At 35.4% G+C, this 12214-nt stretch overlaps 1 protein-coding gene across 1 annotated transcript in view; it reads left to right on the top strand.

Annotated features, from left to right (window-relative positions):
• Positions 1-12214, top strand: part of LOC110542726 (cilia and flagella-associated protein 47-like) — a 554711-nt gene that overhangs the window by 218348 nt on the left and 324149 nt on the right. The window contains exons 35-36 of the mRNA XM_060375216.1: positions 8335-8429; positions 8695-8811. Coding sequence (XP_060231199.1) covers positions 8335-8429; positions 8695-8811 — 212 coding nt within the window. The remainder of the gene's footprint in view (positions 1-8334; positions 8430-8694; positions 8812-12214) is intronic.

Genomic DNA, 12214 nt, shown 5'->3' with positions numbered 1-12214 from the left:
AAAAGCATCTTGTATCACCATTCTATGGACTATGACAAAAAGGCATAGTGAGAACTAGTAGTCATTGTTGTCTGTTTTTGGACTACAAATGCAGTATGATGAACCACCACCTCTTTCTGCTATCATTCCTTTCTTGCTGTGCTGTACTGCATCTCCTGGAACTGTACGAAATTGTCTATGCCTTAAATTGTTGCATTAAGGAGTCCATTAATGGCTACAACTTGTCAGGATTACATTTCACTGAGAATTTCTAGAGACATTAGTGAGCATGAAATAAATGCTAGACACTGACAGATAAAATCCTTCAGGATAATTTGATGTCCAGTGAATGAAATTTATCTCTATCACTAATTGATTTATCCATTGTTACTGTCAGTGTCTAGCAAGTTACTATTATCAGAGCAAATATAACACTGCATACGGTTCATATAATAATAAATAAAAGCAAATTACTTTTATTGAAAAACCTTCCTAACCTGGTGGTTGCAGCAGCACTGAGCTGGCAAAGCTCTTCAGTTCTCCTGCATATGACTAAGCAGGTCCAAAACAGAGAGTAGAGAGCCCAGATACACTGATCCTTGCTGATGTGACCTGCTTGAGAGTGAGTGCACCCTTAAGTACCTGCAAAGCCCCAGATCCAGGGTCCTTCTACACTAGCAGGTAGACATCAGAGCCCTCCCACCCACACACCCATTGTGGGAAACAGGGGGACTCTTGAAACATTGAAGCACCTGCATTGCAGGTCCAACAGTGGAGTTCAGGCAAATTAATGCTGGGAGCTCAGACAGCTGAATACCAGTAGCCTGTATGCCACTGAGGTATTCATGGAATTTGCATAAGGAAATTGTGCCACAATTATCACGAGCGCCTGCTACATCTACCATGCACAAGTAACCCTTTAGATGTCTACAAGGCAAAGCCCCTCCCACATACTCAAGGGTTCAACATTTTCTATCACTCTATCCCTCAAGGCACACTTCCATGCACACTTCCATGTACACACTTGCTTGCATTTGTGCTTCTGCACCCCCGGACTTTCCTCCCACAGGTTCAGCTGAAACACCAACACACATGCTGAAACAACAGGACATCTCTCAACTTCCTGAAAAATTCTCCAGACACCAGAGAAAGACAGTACCAGTCTGAACTGCAGAATCCAGGAACAAACAGGAAGTTTACTGATAAGGCAATGGCCAGAGGCTAGTGAAAGAACACATCCAACATAAATCAGGACATAATGGCTTCACCAGCAACCCCCAAAATTGATGGATACTCAAATTCATTGGAAACACAGAAAAATGACTTCAAGTTATGATTAACCAATTATTTGAGGCACATAAGTGGAAACAAACAATTCTCTCAGAGCAATAGCCATACAAATACAGACAGTTAAAGAGAAAATGAACAAATCTATCAAAGATTTGGCCACTAGGTGGAGGCAAAGAAAGAGGAAATGAACAAAATTCTCAAAAACACAGGCAAATACATCCAAACAAATAGAGGAACAAGTAGAGACAAAATTAGTGGCATATGGAGAGGAAATGAACGAAACAATAGAGACTGTCATAGAGAGACAAGAATCCACATTCAAACAGATGAAGGAAATGGTGCAAGTCATGAAAACAGAATTAGAACCAATAAAGAAAACACAAACTGAGAAAACCCTGGAGCTGGAGAACTTAAAGAAAAGATCAGAAACCCAAAGGTAAGCATCACCAACAGAATATAAGAGATAGAAGAGAGAATATCTGGTACTGAAGGTACACTAATAGAAATTGATACTTCTCTCAAAGAAAAGGTAAAATCAGAAAAGTTCCAAACAAAAAATATCCAAGAAATCAGACACCATGGAAAGGCAAAAGTTGAGAATAATAGGAATTGATGAAAAAGAATATTCTAAGCTCCAAGGTTCAGAAAATATTTTCAAGAAAATCATAGAAGAAAATTTTCCCAACCTAAACAAATAGATGTCCATAAACATACAAGAAACCTATGGAACACCAAATATACTAGATCAGAAAAGAAACTCCTCATGTCACATCATAGTCAAAACCCTAAATCTACAGAACAAAGAAAAGATATTAAAAGCAGCAAGGAAAAAAGACCAAGTAACATATAAAGGTAGATCTATCAAAAGCACACTGGAGTTCTCATCAGAAACTGTGAAAGTCAGAAGGGCTTGGGCAGGTGTCATGCAGACTTTAAGAGACCAAAGATCCCAACCAAGACTACTATACCAGCAAAGCTTTCAACCAACATAGACGGAGAAAAAATATTTCATGACAAAACTAAATTTAAGCAATATCTACACAGCAAACCAAACCTACCGAATATACTAGAAGGAAAACTCCAATCAAACAAAAACAACTATACCCAAGAAAATATAGAATAGAGATAATTTCACAACTAAAATTAAAAGAAAAAATGCAATGATTCACAGTAAGTCCACCAACTCCACAATAAAAGAAACTAATGTTCATTGGTCACTGTTCTCTAGCAACATCAAAGGATTCAACTAACCAATCAAAGGACACATACTAACAGATTTGGTGCAGAAACAGGAGCCAACATTCTGCTGCATGCAAATGCAAAAAAACACACCTATGCAGCAAAGATAAACACCACCTCAGAGAAAATCTGTTTTTTCATGAAAATGGACCCAGAAAACAACCTGGGGTAGCTATCCTAATATCTAATAAAATAGATTTTCAACCAAAATTAATCAAAAAATGAGGAGGGGTACTACATTCTCATCAAGGAAAAACCCACCAAGAGGACATCACAATTCTGAACATCTATGTCCTAAATACAAGAGTACCTACATTCATAAATGAAACATTAATAAATCTTACATAACAAATTGATCCTAACACCTTAATAGTGGGAGACTTCCAAACCCCACTCTTATCAAGGGACAGATCATCTAGAGAGAAACCAAATAGGGAAATAAAGGCACTTACAGAGGCCCTTACTCAAATGGACCTAATAGATGTCTACAAAACTTTTCACCCAAACTCAAAAGAGTATACCTTCTTTTCAGCACCTCATGGAACCTTCTTCAAAATAAACCATATAGTTGGTCACAAAGCAAGCCTCAACAGATACAAGAAGACTGAAATAATCCCTTGTATTCTATCTGACCACCATCGACTAAAGCTGGACCTCAACAACAATGGAAATAACAAAAAGCTTAAATGCACATGGAAACTGAACAACTTGCTGCTCAATGACAGCTGGGTTAAGGAAGAAATAAAGAAAGAAATTAAAGACTTCCTAGAATTCAATTAAAATGAAGTCATAACATACCCAAATTTATGGGACACAATTAAAACAGTGCTCAGAGGAAAATTCACAGCATAAGTGCCTTCAAGAATAAATTTGTAACATCACATACAAGCCAATTAATGGCCCAACTGAAAACCCTAGGGGGAAAAAAAGAAACAGATACTCCCAAGACGAGCAGAAAGCTGGAAATAATCAAACTCAGGGCTGAAATCAATCAACTAGAAACAAATAAAACTATTCAAAGAATCAATGAAACCAAGCGCTGTTTCTTTGAGAAAATCAACAAGATAGACAAATCCTTAGCCAAACTAACTACAAGGCAGAAAAAAAAAAAAAAAAAAAAAAAAAACTATTCAAATTGGCAAAATCAGAAATGAAAAGGGGGACATAACAACACACACTAAGGAATTCCAAACAATCATTAGGTCATACTATAAAAGCCTATATGCCACAAAATTAGAAAATCTAAAAGAAATGAACAATTTCCTTGATAGATTCCATGTACCAAAATTAAGTCAAGATCAGGTAGAAAGATTGAATACTCTTCTATCCCCCAAGAAAAATGAAGCAGTCATCAAGACTCTACCTTCCAAAAAAAGCACTGGGCCAGATGGTTTCAGCTCAAAATTCTACCAGACCTTCAAAGAAGTCCTAACTCCAATCCTCTCCAAACAATTCCACAAAATAAAAGCAGAAGGAACATTACCAAACTCATTCTATGAAGCCATAGTCACCTTGATACCTAAACCACACAAAGACCCAACCGAAAAAGAGAACTTTAGACTTATCTCTTTTATGAACATTGATGCAAAAATACTCAATAAAATACATGCAAATCAAATCCAAGAACACATAAAAGATATCATCCACCATGACCAAATAAACTTCATCCCAGGCATGCAAGGGTGGTTCCACATACGGAAATCCATCAATGTAATCCACCACATAAACAAACTGAAAGGAAAAAACCACATGATCATCTCCTTAGATGCCAACAAAACATTTGACAAAATCTAACACCCATTCATGTTTAAAGTCTTGGAGAGATCAGGGATAGAAGACACATACCTAAACATAGTAAAGGCAATATAAATGCAAGCCTATAGGCAACATCAAACTCAGTGGAGAGATACTTAAATCAATACTGAAATCAGGGACAAGAAAAGGCTACCCACTCTCTCCATATCTCTTCAACATGGTACTTGAAATCCTAGCTAAAGCAATAAGACAAGTAAAGGAGTTCAAGGGGATACAAATCAGAAAGGAAGAAGTCAAATATTATTATTCACAGATGATATGATAGTATACATGAGCGATCTCAAAAAATTCAATCAGAAAATTCTTTCAAATGATAAACACCTTCAGCAAAGGGGCTGGGTACAAAATCAACTCAAAAAAATCAGAAGCCCTCCTGTATACCAAAGACAAATGGGCCAAGAAAGAAATCAGGGAAACAACATCCTTCACAATACCCACTAATAACATAAAGTACCTTGGTGTGACTCAAACCAAGCAAGTGAAAGACCTGTTTGAAAACAAACAAACAAACAAACAAAAAAACAAAAAAAACCAAAAAACTTTAAGTCTCCGAAGAAAGAAAATGAAGAAGATATCAGAAGATGGAAAGATCTCTCGTGCTTATGGATTGGTAGGATTAACACAGTGAAAATGGCCATCCTGCCAAAAGCAATCTACAGATTGTATGCAATTCCCATCAAAATACTAACACAATATGTTACAGACTTTGAAAGAAAGATTCTCAGCTTCATATGGAGAAACAAAAAAATCCACATTTTCCAAAATGATCCTGAACAACAGATCGTCTGGAGGTATCTCCATCCCTGACCTCAAGTTGCACTAGAAAGCAATAGTAATAAAACCCACATGGTATTGACATAGAAACAGAAAGGAGGATCAATGGAACCGAAGAGAAGACCCAGAAATATACCCACACACGTATGGAATACTTGAATTTTCACAAAGAAGCCAAAACCATTCAATAGAAAAAAGACAGCATCTTCAACAAATGGTGCTGGTCCAACTGGATGACTACATGCAGAAAAATAAAAATAGATCTATATTTATCACCCTGCTCAAAACTAAATTCCAAGTGGATCAAACACCTCAACATAAAACCAGATACTCTAAATCGGTTAGAAGAAAAAGTGGGGAAGGGCCTAGAACTCATTGGCACAGGAGACAACTTCCTAAACAGAACACCAACAGCACAGGCTCTAAGAGCATCAATCAATAAATGGGACCTCCTGAAACTGAAAAGCATCTGTAAAGCAAAAGACACTGTCATCAGAACAAAATGACAGCCTACAGAGTGGGAAAATATCTTCACTAACCCTATATCTGACAGAGGGCTGATATACAGAATATATAAAGAACTAAAGAAGTTAAAAAAACATCAAATCAAGCAATCCAATTAAAAAATGGAGTACAGAGCTAAATAGAAAAGTCTCCGTAGAGGAATATAGAATGGCAGAGAAACACTTACAGAGGGACTGTCTCTGACGTAATCTGATTGGCCTGCTCTTTGACCACCTCCCCCTGAGGGGGGAGCAGCCTTACCAGGCCACAGTAGAGGACAATTCAGCCACTTTTGATGAGAACTGATAGACTAAGATCAGAAAGTAAAGGAGAACCTCCCCTATCAGTGGACTTGGGGAGTGGCATGCATGCAGAAAGGGGAGGGAGGGTGGATTCGGGAGGGGAGGAGGGAAGGGCTTATGGGGGGATACAAAATGAATAAAGTGTAATTAATAAAAAAAAAAGATTTGGGCATAGCACATCAGTCCCAGAAGCAAATAAGATCAGATAAACTTCACTAATATCACTATAATTTCTACCATGTGATGGATTACATCCTTTAAAGTGTAAGGCAAAATAAAATATTACTCCCTTAAAAAAAAAAGAAAGAAATGCTCAACGTCCTTAGCCATCAGAGAGATGCATTTCAATCGACCCTGAGATTTCACCTTACATACATCAAAATATTTAAAATCAAACTCAAGTGACAATGCATGATGGAGAGGTTTTGGAGAAAGGGGAACTGTCTTCCATTGATGGTGGGAATGTAAACTGGTATAACCACTTTGGAAATCAATCGGTTGCTTTCTCAGATAATTAAGAATAGTGTTTCCTCAAGATCCAGCTATGCTACTCCTAGGCATATATCCAAAATATGCTCAAGTTCACAACAAGGATATTTGCTCAACCATGTTTGTAGCAGCTTTATTTGTAATAGCCAGAACTTGGAAACAACCATGAACGGAGGAATAGTTACAGAAATTGTGGTATTTTTACACAATGGAATACTACTCAGCAATTAAAAACAAGGAAATCATGAAATTTGATGCCACATGGTGGGATCCAGAAAAGATCATTCTGATTGAGGTATCTCAGAAGGAGAAAGACACACATGGTATATACTCACTTATATAGACCTATAAGATATGATAAACATACTGAAATCTCTACACCTAAAGAAGATAAACAAGAAATAAGACATTGGGTAATATTATCAATCCTCCCTTAGATAGACAAATGGGATGTAGGAGAAAACAAGGAACATGACAGGAGACTACTGCAGAGGGCCTCTGAAATTCTCTATCTAGCAGTGTATCAAAGCAGATACTGGGACTCATAACCAAACTTTGGGCAGAGTGCAGGGAATATTATGAAAGATGGAGGAGTCAGTATGACCTGGAGAAAAAAGGAGCTCCACAAAGACCAAATATATCTGGGCACAGGGGTCTTTTATGAGACTGTTTTTCCAACCAATGACCATGTATGGATATAACCTAGAACCTCTGATTGGATGTAGCCCATGGTAGCTCAGTATCCAAGTGGGTACCTTAGTAAGGAAACAGGGACTATTTCTGACATGAACTCAATGGCTGGCTCTTTGACCTCCCCACCCCGCCGAAGTAGGAGCAGCCATACTAGGCCACAGAGGAGGACTTGGCAGCCAGTCCTGAAGATACCTTATAAACCAGGGTCAGATGAAAGGGGAGAAGGTCTTCCCCTATCAGTGGACTTGGAAAGAGGCAGGGAGATGAGGGAGTGAAGTTGGGATTGGGAGCGAATGAGGGTGTGGGATACAGCTGGGATACAAAGTTAATAAAGTAACTAATATTTAAAAAAATAACAGAAAAAAAAACCTGGCTTCCAAATTAGGAGAAGTACTTTTATCAAATACCATAAACCATATACACATACAATGATAAATATGCAAAGTTCCCAATTAGCTTGATTTTTTAGGAGATTATTGTAGGAGGTACATATAAACCAAATTACCACATTCATTTTACATGAATAGAATATAATTTTATTTGGCAGTTATACTTCAAGCTTTGGAAAAGTGAAAGTTGTGTAATTGCAAAAAGTGAGATTTCTGATTTATTAGTATGTAAAGTGGTGTTTTTCAGAGTTGCTCATGTACCAGTAAGATCTAACCTGCAGTTGGTTTCAAGTTGTATGGAGATATTTCATAGTGCTTTTGTTTTATTTTTGTTGCTATGATAGAATACTTTGACTAAAAGCAACTTAGAGATAAAGAAGATTTATGTCAGCTTATAATAGTGAGTTACAGTTTATATTGTAGGGAAGTCAACTTGGGAGCTTCAAACAGCAACTCACATTACTTCTGTAGCCAAGATCTGAGAGAAATGAGTACAAATATAACTTGCTCCCTTTTCCCACTTAAACACAGTTCAGCATTCTACCGAGAGATTACTGTCTGCCATAACTGACCAGTTGTTTCTACTTCAGTTAATATAATTAAGATAGTACCACTTGCATACATATTCTCATAGCCAATACAGTGTAGACAGTCCCTTGTTGAGACTGTTCCCAGGTAACTCTAGTTGTATTAGGTTGCCAAAGATAACCATCATACCTATTATTCATGAAAATCATAGTTTAAAATTATGGTTTTAGTATAAAATTAAAATATATCTTTCTTTGTTTTTTTCAAATTGCTGTAAAATATATTTCAATAATTAAAATATTATTATATTTCTTTTCTTTCATTCAAAATAGGTGTTCCTTCTGAGAGATGGATAGTGAATTTTGAAGCAGACCTTTTTGATGGCCTTGTTTTTGCTACACAGCTAGCAGCATATTGTCCATTTTTGGTAAGAGTTATTTCGTTGTCCAATGGTAGTCTTCAGTCTGAGAAAAGTTAGTGACTTAGTTTTGAAGTTTATTTCCTGTAAGCTGTCTTTTTAAATACCTTAATTCTGACTCAGAAACATGAATGCTATTACCTTTTTGTTTATTTTTAAGTTCTAGCTGCAATATTTTGTTTCAGATGCTAAAATCCAAATGATCCTACCAAGGAAATCTACACTCACCTGTTATTATTCGATTAATTAAAGCTCTCTTTGCTTTAATTTCCAGATTGAGTCTTATCTTATAAATATGTATACACGACCAAAATATCCCGAGCAGTATTTGCACAATTGCTTGATTATTATAAATAGTTTTTGTGAAATTGGCTTTGATTTAAACATACAGGTGAGTACCTTTAATCACAGATACCTTTCAAAGTTTATGTAATTGATTAATTTTCTCATTTATAATATCCCTGCACTCATACACTTTAAATTTAAATTGAATCATATTTTCATGGATTGAACTATGGAAATTCAAATTTTATTCTCAATAAATGCTCTGGTTATCTAAAATTTAAGTAATTATATGTTATTATGCATATTACTGCCATTTGAAATGAAAAAAAATACTTTGGTTTTAGAAGAACATATGCATGTATGTATAGCTATAAATGTAAATTGACCTACAAATAAAAATTCTATTTGACATTTTAGCCAAAGTTTTCACTGACAATAATGAAAACATGTTATATTCTTAGTATGTGATGTACTCCCTGTTACTTTCAGGTACTGGTAGACAAAATACACAATTTGTGACTTAATGAAGTATGTAGATAACTTTGATTAGCAAAATATATGCCTATTACAAGATATTAGTCTTATATACTAAATATCAATAGAGATAGATAAATGCTAAAATAATTCAGATAAAGGAAGACATCACTGTGATCAAATCTGTTTTACCTAAAACATTATAAATATTGGATGTCTTAGATGATTCAGTTGGATTTGGATTATTAAAAAAGACAGTATTTGTTTGTTTAGAGGTATTTGTTTGTCTAGTTGGTATGAACCAACTAGAAAGAGAAATTATGGGAAAAATACCCACTGATAATTTTATTTTGTATATAGATGTGCCTACTTGGAGTTCTGTATTCGAAATATAAGCACAGTCATATATTGGAATATTGGACATAATAGCAGAATTAAGTTAGGTATTGGCCATTGGAATTATAGAAATAAAGGCCTTGAACTATCACAACATTGGCTAACATTTTATAATAATAAATATAGTATTCTGATGATTGGAGAAATTAAGTTGCTTTGAAAACTGTTGACCATCCAGAGGAGAAGAATCATGATAACCAACCCTGTATTTTCCATTTTTTGATCCAGAAAGATTAATGATGTTATCCCAACATGCATGGTCACTGAAAAAATTAATTTCAGAATTTCTTTTTTTTTCCTTGTGTTAAAGTTATTTGCTTACCAAAGTCATTTTATAGCAGGTCTGCTAATTACATTCATTTTTATTGGTAGACCTATAAGGAACAATTGTAAATATTCATGTCAGAGAATTATTTTGCAATGGTAATTTTTTCAGAATAAACTATAAGAATGGTAGCTATCTAATTTTTATAGTTCATATCAATTCCACAAAAAGTTAAACCTCCTTGAATAACTTCAGACGGACCCTTCAAAAGGTATAGAGGTGGCCAAATCATACTTATTTTTCATAGATGGTAGCAATTCATAATAGCAAATGTATATCCCAAGATGCTTACACAAGATATGCAGTTGACTCCCACATTAGAGAGAAAACTGTAGAATTAGATTTAAAGAGACAAGGAGATATTCTGATAAGGAGCCCAGCAAAATTTATATGGAATATTTGGTAATTAAGCTAGTTCTTGAGAGTGTTGTTGGGATTCACTAGAACTGTCTGCCCTTAAGGAATTTAGTTAATTATCCATTTTAATTCACTCATATTGTATGTTTTCATTAGATATGTTTAAGCAAGTTATTGATTTCCTTGCATAGAAAAAAAATGATTTTAAAAATTAAATGTTTTCTAGATAAAAATGTAGTGTAATTGTGATGAATAGAGGAATGAAGAGCTGCAGCTACTATGCCTTTTTTTCCACCTTGTTTCAATGCATAACTCTGTATAAGCACTAATTTAATAATTTAGAAGGCATGTTTCAAAATGGGCCTGTCAAGTTAACAAACCAGTAACGAATTATTTTTGGTGCTTATACTAGAGCACATTTTGATCCTATGAAATTAATCCCTGGAATTAGTTATTGATTTTGTATTTATTCATTGCGTTTTTATTATAGATGAAAAATCAGTTGAACAAGTTGCTGTTCTTAAGTCATACCTTCTGTTGGAATCCTACTAGCCAATTTCTCTCTTTCTCTCTCATTATTTTTCTCTCTCTCCCTACCTTTCTCCCTCCCTCTGTATTTCTCTGTGTGTATGTGTGATATTTATATATGATTTATAAAATAGAAATAGATCTATGATTTGTATTTGAGTCAAAATTACTATAATTGTTCAGTGTCCATTAAGAAGAACACAGAGTTAAGTCTAATAAAATGTGTGCAAGGTTGTATATAACTAAACACTTAATTATGACAGTAAAGATGAACAATTAGGGTAGCTTTGTCACTAAATTTTTGCTAGCTTTTTCTTTCATAGATGTTTAGTCTTATCACAGAAAGCTGATGAACATAAAGTTATATTAAAATAAGAAATTTCAGCATTTTGAGTGAGATAAAGTCAAACAAAAATTCTAGAGCCAGCTGTTGAGTATTTTAGTAAAGTTCTCCAGGTTTATTGTTTGCGGTCATTCTTAGCAAGCTGATTCATCAAACATGCACCCTAAGAATTCCAGTTGTTTTGCTGGTATTCTCACCAAAGTTCATTATTTAAACACTTAGACCTAAATACCACTTCTTGTTTTTATACTCTTTTTACAAAAGAATAAGAAGAAGAAGAGAAGGAGGAGGAGGAGGAGGAGGAGGAGGAGGAGGAGGAGGAGGAGGAGGAGATTTTCTAATAGATCCACAGCATATTTCTCATTGCTTGTCATTTTATAAATTAAACCAGTCTTTCGGATAAGCCACTGCTTATCCAATGACATATTGACCAAATTTGTAGTGAACATGAAAGGGTGAAATAACTGATGGGAATAAGCAGCAGTCTCTACAGGGCTGAAATATGTCACAGGAGCCTTCTAAAACTGGTTGTTCTCTAGCATGAAAGCGTTTTATAACCTAAACATTTTAGCATATTAAATTAATCTTGAACAAAGGCAGCATCACATCTAGTTGCTGATCATGAAGCATAGTCCCAGGAAATCCACTTGAGTTTGTTAAGAACATAGCAATGTGCAGAACAACCTGAAATCTTCCTGTGGTATTGTATCTTTCATATATTTTAATAATTTCTTGTTATTGAGATAGCCAATTTTTCACCAATGAGAAACGATATAATTACAATGAGAAAGTATATATTCAGGGTCATGCTGCTGGAGGTCACAGTCTGTAACTGAGTGGATCAATTAACCCAAGCCTCTAGAAAGGTGGGCACATATGTATCAGCCTCAGCATCTGCTATGATACTCGGATCAGTAGAGTCTTTCAGAGGCCCTCTGTAATAGGCTCCTGTCCAGTCCCCTGTATTCTTCTACTTCAGATGTCTATCCTTTTTGCCCTTTTGAGTGAGGATTAAGCCTCTTCCCTAGGCAACTACTTGTTGTTTAGCTTCTTTAGGACTATGCATTTTAGTATGTTTATCCTATA

This window comes from Meriones unguiculatus, chromosome X (assembly GCF_030254825.1).
Source record: "Meriones unguiculatus strain TT.TT164.6M chromosome X, Bangor_MerUng_6.1, whole genome shotgun sequence".
NCBI lineage: Eukaryota > Metazoa > Chordata > Mammalia > Rodentia > Muridae > Meriones > Meriones unguiculatus.
The sequence above is the reverse complement of the archived record's forward strand: the minus strand, read 5'-3'. Positions and strand labels throughout refer to the sequence as shown.